Source organism: Ciconia boyciana, chromosome 2 (genome assembly GCF_034638445.1).
Source record: "Ciconia boyciana chromosome 2, ASM3463844v1, whole genome shotgun sequence".
In the NCBI taxonomy this organism is placed as follows: domain Eukaryota; kingdom Metazoa; phylum Chordata; class Aves; order Ciconiiformes; family Ciconiidae; genus Ciconia; species Ciconia boyciana.
In genome coordinates, this window is record NC_132935.1 from 42,831,375 (window position 1) to 42,846,252 (window position 14,878).

Consider the following 14,878-nt stretch of genomic DNA (forward strand, 5'->3'; position numbering starts at 1 on the left):
GGGCCCTGCTTTGCTGTGCGGCGGGTAATTAGCTCACAGATGAAAATATGCCCTGTGATTTCGGCCACTCGGCACTGGAAAATATACACGGCGTGGAGACGTTCTTGTTGCCTGCTGTCTGAAACAGCAGATCACGTTTTCTGCTAAGGAGGACACCGTCCTTTCTAAGGTTGAGACCGCGCCAGTGTTTTCAGTGCTTTTTTCTTCCACTAGTATCACCTTGCTAATGAAAACAAAGTACGCTATAGCCATTGCCACGACATACACGTATAAAACGTACGTTGCTAAACCTTTATAAAAACCTAGATGGAAGCTGAGGACTCTGGAACAAAGCAGCAGGCGTGTAGGATCTAGCAGAAGATCCTTGCTTTAATCTTACTAGTAAGAAGCCGGCAGCTTTCACAAAACTAGCCTTTAGTTATATTTTGTGTCTGCACAACAGAACAATGTGAAAGAAATAGCTGTTTGAAAGGCAATCTCTTTTTTTAGTCAGTACCTCAGCGTTTTGAAGGGCCAGTAACATACTGTATTTCTGGGTTTGTATAACAGAAGAGCAGTGTTCGTGCCTGAAAAATCATGTTCAACTTCAGAAGCATCCTGAAGATACTACAGTTCCTGAAATTATTAATTTTTTTATTTTTTGAGAATTTCATCTTATTCATATTTCCTCCATGCAAAAAAACTTTCGCTGGGGAAATAGTGCTTATTACTGGCTCCGCAAATGGGATTGGAGGGTGGATTGCCTTGAACTTTGCTCCTTTGGGAGCAGCCTTGGTTCTTTGGGACATTGATGATGAAGGTAACAAAGAAACAAGCAGATCAGCCCAAAAAAATGGAGCTAAACAAGTGTTTGCCTACCACTGTGACTGCAGCAATAGGGAGGAGGTCTATGAACAAGCAGACAAGGTAAGATACAGCTTCTGGCCTCTGATTTGGCTTCTTGCTTCTGATTTTTTGCTTCTTTTTAATAGTATATCCTAATTAAAATTTTTTTTTTAGGAACTGTACTATTCACTAAAGGGAAGTAATCATGTAGGGCAATGACTTTCTCTTTTTGACAAGTAGCTTCTAGGTGGAACTTAAACTATGTTTACAATAAAGTAACTGGGTTTAATCTGTGCTGTCAAGATTTATCCATTTCCAGTCTTCGTTATGAGATGGTAACTTCTTTTAGATTAAGAGTATGGTAAAACATACAGCAGAGGTTAGCTCCATGTATTAGCTTGTTTAGGCTTTAAAATTCCTTTAAGATATCAAGAAATTTAAAAAAAAATTTTAAAAAGGTGGAAATTGTAAGGGGAGGGTCCTTTTCTTTGTCCATTTGTTTAGAAAACTGTAGTTCTGTAAGGGTGATGCGGGGTGTAATGGTTTCAGAAATATCATCAGGACACGGCTGGTCTCCAGCCAAATTGATGATTGAGCTTCAGTTTATTTTTTGGTCAATCCAGCTGGAAAGCAAGGAAGAGAACTCCTCCATTTTAAATTAGACTATTCTGCTGTGCTGACCTACCCTTTGTAAACTATTTTTTTTTCTATTATCAGAGTCCAGAAATTGGACATTAAATTAACATTATTAATTTTTACTTGTCCTTTAACTCAGTACTGCCTGAAAATATTTCCCAGTATAACCTCACTTATAATCCAGTTACCCACTCTGCTATTTCATCCAAGGATAAATTCTTCTTTTGTTAAATTCTCAGTATATGTACTTACATACATGACTCTCAAGTCACATCTTTGACATTCTGTTTCTGAAGGCATACATCAGAGAAATTAGCTAAAATATTTAATGACACGTGAATGTTGATGGATTGTTTTGGAATAGCCTTGAAATGTAACATTAATTTTCTATGAGTTGTCAGCAGGGGCTATTTGTTTTGTGGTTGTTGCTTTTAATTTTAACCAAAACAGATTAATTTTTTCTGAATACGGCTATGAAAGTTTGAAATAAGTATTTTTCCTCAATAAATGTACCCAGTGAAAAGGCCTTCTAAAGAGTAAGTTGGATTCAGTATCTGTAAGTATCTGGAACTGCAATTCTCATGCTTGCAGTCAACAAGGTATTATTTCACCCGTATTTGTTAGCAGCATTTGGGGCACAGCCAACTAACAGTGCACAGAAAAAATGTCCATTTGGGGCCATTGGTTGTAGATGTTAAGAACCACAAGTAGTATCATAGTATTACTTGGAGAGTGCAGGCAAGGATATATCATATTATAATAGCATGTCTGCAGGGATGAGCAAGTTGTTGAGTGTTCTGTACTGACCCAACACGCAGTGTTCAAGGAGGATGATCTTTGCCAATTACTTGGGCGGTACAGATGATGTGATCCTCACTGTGTAAGACATTGATTACAACTCCTGCAATTCTGGAGTAAGAATCCCAGTAATTTCAACAATCTTAATATCTGTTATCACTTCCCAGCAAGATGAAGAATCAGTCTGAGCAACTTGTGGTCAGTACTTCAGATGTAACACTTTATTTGCAATGATACTATAAATCAAACGTCAATTCTGCTAGAATCCTCTTTTTGCAAGAAAAAAACCTCACTTTAGAATTTGCCAAGATCAAATGTCTTTAAAATTAACATTTTAAATTGGCATTAAATCCCTATTCCCATAAATGCTACCTGCTGCTTGCGAAGACATGCACCAAAATGATTAGTTTAAGCTTTTGTAAGTAATTTCTCTGTTAGACTTTCCTGTTGATGCTGAACATTTTGAAATTATTTGTTTGTTCTTAGTTTAGCAGAGTCTCAAAATGTTTGGTTTGTGCTCTCAAGCAATTCTCAATCTCCAAACACATTAACCAAATCAGCCACAGGGCTCCAGCCTGCAGAATTTGCTGTGTCCGTATCAGCAGAGAGTATTCTGAAGTGCACAGACTGACCTACAAGCAGAAACCCAAAGAGCTGTTTCAAATTCAGGAATTGCTGTTGAGGTGTTAAATTATTGTTAACAATACCAACATCTTTGTAGGTATTTGTATGAATCGAACAGTGGAGCCCAAAATTTTTTTAGATCAAGAGTTTTTCAGCCAGGGGCCTCCTCTACTCTTGGAAATACTTGCAACTTTTTGATTGGTAATAGGAAAAATCTTGAGCTTGGACACCGAAGATAAAGAAATAGCAGAAAAGTTAAATTAGTTGCTTTTATTTGGTATATTCACTGCAGAAAAACAGGTATTTTCCCAGAATGGAAGCTTTCTTTCTAGGAAGCAAATCAGATCATCAAAGTCCCTAAAGAAGAGGTTTTAGAATAAACTGATGAAGTGAATAGCAACTAATTTTCAGGATCAGGCAGTGTCCACCTGGAAATTCCGAAGGAAATCAGGTGTGGATCTCATGAGCTAGAAATGCATGGGGGGTATTTTGCTACAACAGGTGTCCAAGGAACAAAGAGCAGTAAATATGCCAGTTTTAAATAGCACTTGAGAGGACACCAGAGCCACCAGGAGCCTGCAGCTCGCGTGACAGCGGCTGACGAGACCAGGGCAGGACCAGCAGCAATGGCGGCCAAGCCCCCCCACATATAAAAGAAGCCCTCAGGACACGCTAGCGAGCAGGGCGGGCAGACAGGGCACGGCGTGGCAGCAAGGGCATGGCGTGGCAGATTGCACAGCAGTTTGCACAGAAGGGCGTGCAGGAAGGGTGCTGAAGCTCTGCTGGCTCAACCAGGGAGCAATGGTATCCACCCAGCAGAAAGCCATGGTCTCTCTAAGCTCTGCACCCACCACGATGACAGAGCACCTGCTCCAGGTGCCAGGCTGCAGGCTGTGCCCATCTCTAACGGCAGTACCGGCCGGCAGCAGTGCGCACACCTCTGGGAGGTACGCCTGGGTAGAGGAACTCCTCCGCTTAGTGACAGAGCTCTGGGAGGGGGTGAGCAGGTTGAGGAGTATCAGGGAGCGCGAGAAAGAGATGGACTACTGGAATGGCACCCTGCCTTCCCTGAGACAGGCCCAACAGGCAGACAGGACGCGTGATACGGAGGGTTCCTATCCCCTCTCCGCCTGGCTGAACACAGTGACTTAAGGGATAGGGGGCAATGGCGACGAGTTCCTGCCCGGCGCAGCAGGCGCGTCTCCTCTGTGACTGCCCCACCTTCCCCGGTGCCCTGGTATAATAGGTACGAGGCTCTGCAAGTGGAACCGAACAATAACAAGGACGGTGGTTCATCTAGCTTGGAGGTGTCACCGAGGTTAAGTCAGCCTACGCCCTGCATCAAAACTGCTTCCATAAAGAAAAAAAGACAGGTCATTCTCATAGGAGTCTCCCTTCTGAAGGGAACAGAAGGCCCAATATGCAGACCAGACCCACTTCTTAGGGAAGTCTGCTGCCTCCCTGGGGCCCGGGTAAAAGATGTGAAGAGAAAACTTCCTACCCTGGTACGGCCCTCAGATTATTATCCATTATTGATTTTTCAGGCAGGCAGCAATGAAGTTGCAACTAGAAGTCCTAGGGCAATCAAGAGAGACTTCAGGGCCTTGGGACAACTGGTTAAGGGATCAGGAGTTCTCCTCTGTCCTTCCAGTTACAGGGAATTATGAGAGAAGAAACCGGAAGAGCCAGCAGATCAATACCTGGCTCCGAGCCTGGTGTCACCGGCAGAATTTTGGGGTTTTTGATCATGGGTTGGCCTACACGACACCAGGCCTGCTGGCGACAGACAGGATACACCTGCCTCAAAGGGGGAAAAGGATCTTTGCACAGGAGTTAGCAGGGCTCATTAAAAGACATTTAAACCAGATTTGAAGAGGGAAGGGATAAAACCAGGCTTGCTAGAGATAACCCTGAGGGTGGCATGCCAATGTTTGAAGGACTATGTGCTAGTGAGGTCCTTTGGTCTGCTATCTCAGTGGAGGTAGGCGATGGAGATCCATGCAGCAGCAAAGACACAAGGGTTATGAATGTGTTAGAAACCACAGAAGCAACTGAGAATGGTCACATAGGAATTAGGGCTTCCTCCCCCGAAAAGGTGGCAGGATCAGTGGCCCAGCTGAAGTGCGTCTACACCAATGCACGTAGCATGGGCAACAAACAGGAGGAGCTGGAAGCCATTGTGCAGCAGGAAAACTATGGTATAGTTGCCATCATGGAAACATGGTGGGATGACTCACACACAACTGGAGTGCTGCAATGGATGGCTATAAACTCTTCAGAAGGGATAGGCAGGGAAGGAGAGGTGGTGGGGTAGCGCTGTATGGTAGGGAGTGTTTTGATTGTCAGGGGGAAGGCCAACAAGACAGATATCATGGTGGGAGTCTGTTATAGACCACCCAACCAGGATGAAGAGGCAGATTAAATATTCTATAAGCAGCTGGGAGAAGTCTCACAATTGCTAGCCCTTGTCTTCATTTGGGACTCCAACTTACCAGATGTCTGCTGGAAATACAATTCAGCAGAGAGGAAACAGTCTAGGAGGCTCCTGGAGTGTGTGGAAGATAAATTCCTGACACAGCTGGTGAGTGAGCCAACTAGGGAAGGAGCCCTGCTGGACCTGCTGTTTGTGAACAGAGAAGGACTTGTGAGCCATGTGATGGTTGGAGGTTGTCTTGGGCAGAGTGATCACAAAATGATAGAGTTTTTGATTCTTGGAGAAGAAAGGAGGGGGGTCAGCAGAACTGGCACCTTGGACTTCCAGAGGGCAGACTTCGGCCTGTTGAGGAGACCGGTTGACAGAGTCCCTTGGGAGGCAGTCCTGAAGGGCAAAGGAATCCAGGAAGGCTGGGCATTCTTCAAGAAGGCAATCTTAAAGGCGCAGGAGCAGGCCGTCCCCATGTGCTGAAAGACGAGCTGGTGGGGAAGAAGACCGACCTGGCTGAACAGAGAGCTTTGGCTGGAACTCAGGAAAAAAAGGAGTTGATAACCTTTGGAAGAAGGGACAGTCAACTCAGGAGGACTACAAGGATGTCATGAGGTTAGAAGTGCTAAAGCCCAACTAGAACTTAATCTGGCTACTGCTGTAAAAGATGATAAAAAATGTTTCTATAAATACATTAGCAACAGAAGGAGGGCTAAGGAGAATCTCAAATACATCAAATCTCAAATACATTAGCAACAAAAGGAGGGCTAAAGAATCCTTTATTGGACGCAGGGGGAAACATAGTGACAAAGGATGAGGAAAAGGCTGAGGTACTTAATGCCTTCTTTGCCTCAGTCTTTAACAGTAAGACCAGTTGTTCTCTGGGTACCCAGCCCCCTGAGCTGGATGGGGAGCAGAATGAAGCCCCCATAATGCAAGGGGAAATGGTTAGCGACCTGCTACACCACTTAGACACTCACAAGTCTATGGTGCTGGATGGGATCCACCCAAGGTTACTGAGGGAGCTGGCAGAAGTGCTCACCAAGCCACTTTCAATCCTTTATCAGCAGTCCTGGCTAACCGGGGAGGTCCCAGTTGACTGGAGGTTAGCAAATGTGATGCCCATCTACAAGGAGGGCCAGAAGGAGGATCCGGGGAACTACAGGCCTGTCAGTCTGACCTCTGTGCTGGGGAAGTTTATGGAGCAGATCATCTTGAGTGCCAGCTTGCGTCATGTACAGGACAACCAGGTGATCAGGCCCAGCCAGCATGGGTTTATGAAAGGCAGGTCCTGCTTGACTAACCTGATCTCGTTCTATGACCAGGTGAATCTCTTAGTGGATGAGGGAAAGGCTGTGGATGTTGTCTACCTAGACTTTAGTAAAGCCTCTGACACCATTTCCCACAGCATTCTCCTGGAGAAACTGGCTGCTCATGGCTTGGACAGGTGCACGCTTTGCTGGGTGAAGAACTGGCTGGATGGCCGGGCCCAAAGAGTGGTGGTGAACGGAGTTAAATCCAGTTGGCGGCCATCACAAGCGGTGTTCCCCAGGGCTCCGTGTTGGGGCCAGTCTTGTTTAATATCTTTATCAATGATCTGGATGAAGGGATCGAGTGCACCCTCAGTAAGTTTGCAGATGACACCAAGTTGGGCGGGAATGTTGATCTGCTTGAAGGTAGGAAGGCTCTGCAGAGGGATCTGGACAGGCTGGATCGATGGGCCAAGGCCAATTGTATGAGGTTCAACAAGGCCAAGTGCCAGGTCCTGCACTTGAGCCACAACAACCCCATGCAACGCTACAGGCTTGGGGAAGAGTGGCTGGAAAGCTGCCCAGTGGAAAAGGACCTGGGGGTGTTGGTCGACAGCCAGCTGAATATGAGCCAGCAGTGTGCTCAGGTGGCCAAGAAAGCCAATAACAACCTGGCTTGTATCAGAAATAGTGTGGCCAGCAGGACTAGGGAAGTGATCGTGCCCCTGTACTTGGCACTGGTGAGGCCACACCTCGAATACTGTGTTCAGTTTTGGGCCCCCCACTACAAGAGAGACATTGAGGTGCTGGAGCGTGTCCAGAGAAGGGCAACGAAGCTGGTGAAGGGTCTGGAGAACAAGTCTTATGAGGGGCGGCTGAGGGAACTGGGGTTGTTTAGCCTGGAGAAAAGGAGGCTGAGGGGAGACCTTATTGCTCTCTACAACTACCTGAAAGGAGGTTGTAGAGAGGTGGGTGTCGGTCTGTTCTCCCAAGTAACAAGTGATAGGATGAGAGGAAATGGCCTCAAGTTGCGCCAGGGGAGGTTTAGATTGGATATTAGGAAAAATTTCTTCATCGAAAGGGTGGTCAAGCATTGGAACAGGCTGCCCAGGGAAGTGGTTGAGTCACCATCCCTGGAGGTATTTAAAAGATGTTTGGATGAGGTACTTATGGACATGGTTTAGTGGTGGACTTGGCAGTGCTAGGTTAACGGTTGGACTTGATGGTCTTAAAGGTCTTTTCCAACCTGAACGATTCTATGATTCTAAGAAACTACAAACCTGTCATACAGAAAACTGGTGGAAATTCTAATAAAGAAAAGAATTAATAGACACCTGGAGAAATACATAATGGAGTATAATCAGCTTGACTTTTTGTAAATGGAAGTCAGGCTTCCCATAATTTTTTGGGGGTAGTGAGTAAACAGTTCAAATGAAGTCAGATTCAAAAAAATGCTGCTGTGTTGTCATGTGATGAAAAAGAGGATCATCATATGGATTGACACAGTGGTTAAAAGGTATGAGTGGGGAGAAAGTACAGATATATCCCACAAAGGAAGAGCTGGGTAATCCTGCCATACTCAGAAGTGTCTAGATTTGCATTCATTTGTGCAGGTGGAAAGGTGCTAGTGTGTGGGCCCTGCTTGTCTGTGACAAGGAGAAAGCCTGACACAGCTGGCGGAGTATCAAGCAAGTTTTCACTGAACACTAAGGTTCCCTGAGAGAGCCAAAGGAAGGTCACGTGTTGGGGCATCAGATCCAAGCACCTATTTTCCAAATTGTCAGATAGCAGCAAATCTGTGATTTTTATGTTTTTGTAATTATTCTGTAGTTTTTGAGACATCAAATAACTATTTGCCTCTAGCACAGAAATCTCTGCAGTGAGCCTGATTCTTAATACTATAAGTAAATCTTGGCCATCTGCTTTGATATAAATGCAAATCAGGGAATAGAATCTTTTTATAACAAACCCAAATGGAGTTAATGGTGATTTTAGCGTTCTCTCCAAGTGATGTTATCTATCTATTTCATGGTACATGCTTCTGTACTCCAAGGATTGGTATCCCCCATGGATCCGCACTGAATTCTTTCCTGTTCAGTAGAAATGATCTGGAAAAGGGGTTGAACAGGCTTGGCTGAGGAATACAGATTCTTACAATACCAGAAATAGGGGACAAGAAATGTTCAGGTTGAAATTAAAGCATGCTCGCAGTGCACACTAAAGCTTTGCAACTGATTACCTTAGGTTTCTGTGGTATTCTTGAGTTCAGAAAGCAATTAGACAAATTATTGGGGAAAAAAAATCATCGGGATATATTAAATACAAAGATATAGATACCTTATCTGTCTCAGGATGATCCTAAGCTGCAGAGCATGAAAAGCTGAGTACACTGGAGGAAACCTTAGAGTCCTGGTCCTTTTTTTATTGCTTTCCACCATGAGACAAGGGCTATGGGGCTAGATGGACCTTTCATTTGATGCAGTACAACAGTTCTTACGTACTTACATTTCCAGTAGAGATATAAATAATGGCAAATATCACTAATCATTTTCATAAATGAAGCACAAGAGGCAAGGATACCTTCTAAAGCTTTCTGTTTATCTTTTTTTTATTCAGGATAGAAAAGAAGTTGGGGATGTTACTATTCTAATCAATAATGCTGGCATACTGCTTGGGAAAAAGTTTTGTGACGTTCCAGATGCAGATTTTGAAAAGACCTTAAGAGTCAGCTTCCTCTCTCAAGTCTGGGTAATGTATTTTTTTCTCTCCTGGGTGACCGAAAGGTACAGGCAAGTATTTTAGTGTGAGAATCACCATAGTGGCACCTACCTGGGGAACCCAATTTGGAAAAGGGATGGGAAGGGCCTTGAATGGGGGAAGATACATTTTTTTTAATCATCCTGTAATTGGAGACACACCAAACTGACAGTCTCCCCACTATGTCTCAGTAATGTTAACACAAACCTGCCTGAGCACGCTGGTAAATCAAAAGTTTGTGCAACCATATCGTGAAACAAGCTCTATCTGTAACAGCTGTGGCTGAAGTTAGTGCTGACATGATGGCATGTGATTTCCTGCTCCTTCTGTTTGCTGGCATCAGAAGGCTTTGTCTAATAGACTTGTAGCATTTGGGGAGGCACAACCATGGGGTAGTGGTGGACTTGGCTTTAGGTCAGGTTAGGTTAGTGTTAGGTTTACAGTTGGACTCAATGATCTTAAAGGTCTTTTCCAACCTAAATGATTCTATGATTCTATGCTGCACATGTTGGTGTCAGTCTTCAGGTTGTGCTTTCATTCCTAGTCACCATGTGCTTAATGTACATAAAAACCTAATCTGGATAGTATGTATGATCTTCGCTTTGTTTTCATACCTCTGAAGGAATTTGCTGTTATTTGGGTTATTAGAGTTGACCTTTACGAGGTTTTGTTGTGAGGGAGCGTTACTCTTACCCCCTTTTGCATTTGTTGTTTATATGCCTGAGCGAGCAGCCAGCATCAGGGAAAAATGTAGCATTGCAACTCCCTCGCTAAATTGCATTTCTCAATGGAAAATCATTGCAGATAGAAGTCCTCTAACCATTTCCCAGCCCACAGTGCATCATTCTTCCAAATACTTGAGGCAAAGGGACTGGGAGAGGTGTTCCTCCTGACAGGTCTGAAGAGACATAGGGCAGGAGGACAGTGACCATGGGCCCTCAACCAAAAAACCATGTATTTAGGCATACACATCTGGAGTCAAACAGACATTGCAGCACATCTCAGCTATTGAAAAAACTTTGTTACTGTTCTTGTCTTTTTTCTTATCTTCCCCCTCATAAAACACTAGCGTCCTCCTTATATAGTTAATATCACCCACAGTGGTGGTCTGGGGTGCTGGGGTTGTCAGGCAGTTCGGTTTGTAACAAATAGGGCCCACAGACAGCTGAGCTCCCCTTGATGTCTTGACTTCTAGCTCCCTCTTGTGTACCAAATCTTTGGTAATAGAGGACTCAAACCGTGAGGAACCAGGAGGCGGAGAAAAGACAAACTTTCCTGCTTTTAATAACACGATTTTTAATGCTGACAGATCTTCAGAGAGAGGGCAGTCATTCAGGGAGATGCTGTCTCTCATTTATAAATTCTTACAGAGATAGAAGGTTAGTTGAGCTTCTTGTATATTGAAGCCCCAGAAAGCAAATTGGATTGTAAAGCCTAATTTGGAATGCAACATTTTTGGCATGTCTAGTTATAAAGGGGTTTTTTTTAATATGTCTCTTAGACTTGCAAGACCTTTCTTCCAGCCATGATGACCCGTAACTGTGGACGCATGGTTAGCATACCCAGTGCAGCAGGATTGTTGGGAGTCTGCAGAATGTCAGGTTAGTATCGTCAAGTGCCATTACAAATTAGATCTACATGCTAATAACTTTTTCCTGGAGGTCTCATAAATGCTTGGCTTAAGCAGTTTATACTGACATATTGAACACTCAGGAAGAGCCTGTAGATATGAAAGCTGGTGGTGTATTGAAGAGGATGATGGTGGCCTGTTGTCTGAGTGGCACAGGGAGCTCACTGCAGATTTTACTGTCTGGCTGCAGCCTGTCTTATCTCCACAGAAGAAGGACAATACGGCTGGTATGTGTGCAGTGGGAGGCAGCCCTGCATACAGGTTGTCTAACACTTTCTCATGCCAGGTTTTCTGCAGATGAATGTTCAGAGTCCTGAGACATACTTGGGTTATACCTGGAACTATAAATTTAGTTGGAAAATGGTTTTCAGGTCCAGAAGGCATTTTGGCAGAATTTTCATTAAAATTAATTTGAATGAACTGTGTTTTAAGCTATTTAATAGCTCCATATTCTCAGCTGTTTCCCTCAGGAGAGCTGTCTGCTACAGTCCTGACTATTTCATCAGCCTGGGTCTGCTGCCCAGTCTCTCCTCAAGCCCCTCTGACATTCTGATTGTATCTCTTAGGTCGCCCTATGAGAATGTGAACTTCAGTATAATAAGTATCTCTTGTTTCTTCTGCTGATTGACTGTGTTACTGTAGTGTTTATTTGCCACTTGTTATCGTTGGGTCAGATTCGTTATTGATAATAGGTCACGGCCAGCTTTCATCATTTAACTGTAAGGCTTATGACAGTGGACCTGCCCATCCATGCATTATAACTTTTTACACCTTTGCTATGCATTTTTAGGTTGTATGGTTGCATCATCCACTATGGGTGAAACCCTGAAGAATAACAAACTGTCTCTGATGCCAGTTTTTGAAGTTACTCTTTTAGAAAAATTGGATTTCATTGTATCTGACAACTATTTTCACGCACATTTGAAAAAGCCTTAGGAAACCACATGTAAATTCCTATATTAAAATAAAGTTCTTACAGTTGCAAAAGTGTAGAATAATTTAGGTTGGAAGGAATCTCTGCAGCTCATTTGGTCCATACCCCCAAATAAAAGTAGGCCCAACTTAGATCAGGTTGCACAGGGCCTTGTGAGGGCAAATTTTTATTATCTCCAAGCATGGAGTTCCATACGTTCACCAAACAATAAAAATCAGACAAATTCAGTCTTCCCAGGCAAACAAAATGGTATTGTAGTTGCAGGGTAAATCAGAAGAAGTAGTAATAGGTTGAAGAGCATTTATAAGTAGGGTATTTAGTTTTTACCACTAGAAATAGTTCTTACTGAAATGTAAGCTGTGATACTAAAGGGTGAAGACATTCTGAACTGAAAGAATGCCTGGCTTGTATATGAGTATCTGGAAATGTACATAAAATGTTGAATAAGCTCATCTTCTTATATCTCTCTATAGTGCACTGAAAAAAAGTCCTCTGGAAAGGATTAATCTTATCCTTAGACAACCATGCATCAATCATGGGAAGAGCCATTAACCTTCAGAGTTAGCATCAGCTAACTAAAGATGCACAGCATCTTTAAAATATTAATTGCAAGACTGCTAATGATATAACTAAGTAATATCAGGGCTTAAATAGTATTGCAAAACATTAAATTCTGTATACAACACTTAACTGTGGTGCTTTGACATATTTTGGATATTTCTTCTTGCTTCACTTTTCAGATTATGCTGGAAGTAAGTATGCAATCATTGGAATGATGGAAGCCTTAGATTCGGAACTGTATCATGCAGGAAAACAAGGCATTAAAACCACAATCATTTGCCCTTATTTTATTAATACTGAATTAGCTAAAGCTTTTCAAACCCAATAAGTAAAACTTAGGTCATGTACTATTTCATATGTAAAAAATAATCACTACTCATTAGATATGCCATATTCAGTCACTAGCTATTATAAGGTTGATTTGCTTTTCAATTCAGTGGTTTTGCCCTATTGGCACACACAACTATGTCTCTTGACATAAGAAATCCAAGCTTTGCATACAAGTAATAACTGCAGGGACTGCATAACAACCTCGCAGTCAAGGAATGGTTAGGGATGCACAGCAATATTTAAGGCAACCGTAATTGTCACTAGAATGGGCACTGTTGAGGTTCTCTGCCCCAAGTACTTTTGGTGCAGTGATTACAGTTCTGGCTGTCGGGATACCTGTGACCTGTCATTATTAACTGTATTAGCAGGTACTGTACTTACCTGAGTAAGAACAGCTGTGGTGGTGGTATCCGGTGGGTTGCTGTATTGTTGTAGTGATGGTAGAGGCTACAGGCACCGAATTAGCCATTGCAGTAGTGCAATACCAGTGGTCTTGGTTTTTCAGTGCTCTGTTCCTGCTTCCACCATTCATCATCCTGTTGTAGTATATATTATGCAGAGCACAGCCTTTCTCCTGGCTGGAAACAGGCCTGGTCCTGGTCTATTTAGCTGTCACCTCAACATCTACAGTAGAAAAGGAAGAGGTGTGCAGAGGGCAGAACTATTATGCATAGAACAGCATATACTATGGCTTAGCTTGGAAGTTTTCAATGCCGCAGCCACTGTGGGCATTAACTTCATTAGGGTCAGAGCAGGGCTTGCACAAAAGTCATTGAAATTCACAGCATCACCAAAGTGTTTTCAATTTATTTTGATGATAGCAGGAACAAAGAGGATTGGAGACTCCTTTTCAAGACTACTTGAGGGGAAGGGGGAAAATTCTTAAATGATTTAATTAAATTATTTCCATGTTAGAATACATCTCAAAAGTAAAGTTTTATAATTTCATAATGCTTTGTTTCTTGTTTCACCAGAAACCACCTTTTTCTTCCTGTTTATGATGCAGAGTATGTAGCCAGCAAGATCATGGATGCAATTCAAAAAGAAAAGTTTTATGTAATCATGCCTCTGACTTTACGCTTTCTTGCTTTCAAAACGTAAGAATGTGACTCATCTTCTAGCATTGCCTTCTTTCCTTTGCCATATGCCTGCAGGAAAGTTTAATAAAAACAGTCCTTTAGCTAGTATTCCTGCAGTCAATCCAGGTATATGTACCGAATCATGAAGAAAGAGTGGTTTTAATTTTTAATAATTTAGGTGAATAGCATTTCTCTGGCCACTTCTGTCTCTAATATACGTCTTAAGCTATAGTTGTGACATTTCAAAAATTTTCCTGGGATGGTACACTGGGAGTAATGCCTGGACTAGAACTGTCTGCTTCCAGTAACTGCCTCCACCGCTGGCTGGGCTTTCACAAAATGGCTTGGTCTGTCACTCATTTCCCCCATTTATAACATGGGATGCCAAATGTGTTATTACCAGACGTTAGAAATATTGAGCACATATAACGAATTTATAATTTCTTTCTTTATAGAGTACTTTTTCTAAAAAAACCATAAGGCTAACTCGGTGTTTGTCTCATTAGTCTCATTCCCAGAAAAATGGTACTGCTCTTCGAATTTTGCCTTAAGATCAACAACAGCTTGGATAAAGCCTTTGGTTGGAAGAAAAAGGATTGAAACCAAAATACTCTGAAGACCTCGAGTGCCAATCTAATTGAAAATTTTCAGTAAAAATTAATTTTGAATCATGTTTATTCTTTGACAGAAAATTTGCTTCTTGTATGATAATGACATTGCTCAGCATGCAATTTAATTCTTCATAACTATCTTTTAATCACTGATTTTTAGCCACAACCCACTCTCCCATTTCATGACGGCATGCTGTTTTTATCTGAGCTCTTGATAAAAGTCAGTAACACGAGGCAGGAATGTTTGACTTCATTTCATACTCTGAATTCTCAATTTCTGAGCAAAATCTCAAAGCATGGGAAAAACGCACTACTGTTCATGCAGAAAGGAAAAAACACAAAGCATTTAACATATTTCCCTTTCAGGGCCAAAATAGCACTGCAGTCCACAGAAAGCCGAGATGAAGAAGGGTGCTGTGGG

At 42.6% G+C, this 14,878-nt stretch overlaps 1 protein-coding gene across 1 annotated transcript; it reads left to right on the forward strand.

Annotated features, from left to right (window-relative positions):
• Positions 1–576: 576 nt before the first annotated feature.
• SDR16C5 (short chain dehydrogenase/reductase family 16C member 5) lies at positions 577–14,446 on the forward strand. Its single transcript, XM_072851263.1, is given in 6 exon segments — positions 577–906; positions 9,172–9,303; positions 10,814–10,913; positions 12,617–12,776; positions 13,742–13,864; positions 14,353–14,446. Coding segments are annotated over 6 exon segments (939 nt in total).
• The last annotated feature ends 432 nt before the right edge of the window (positions 14,447–14,878 follow it).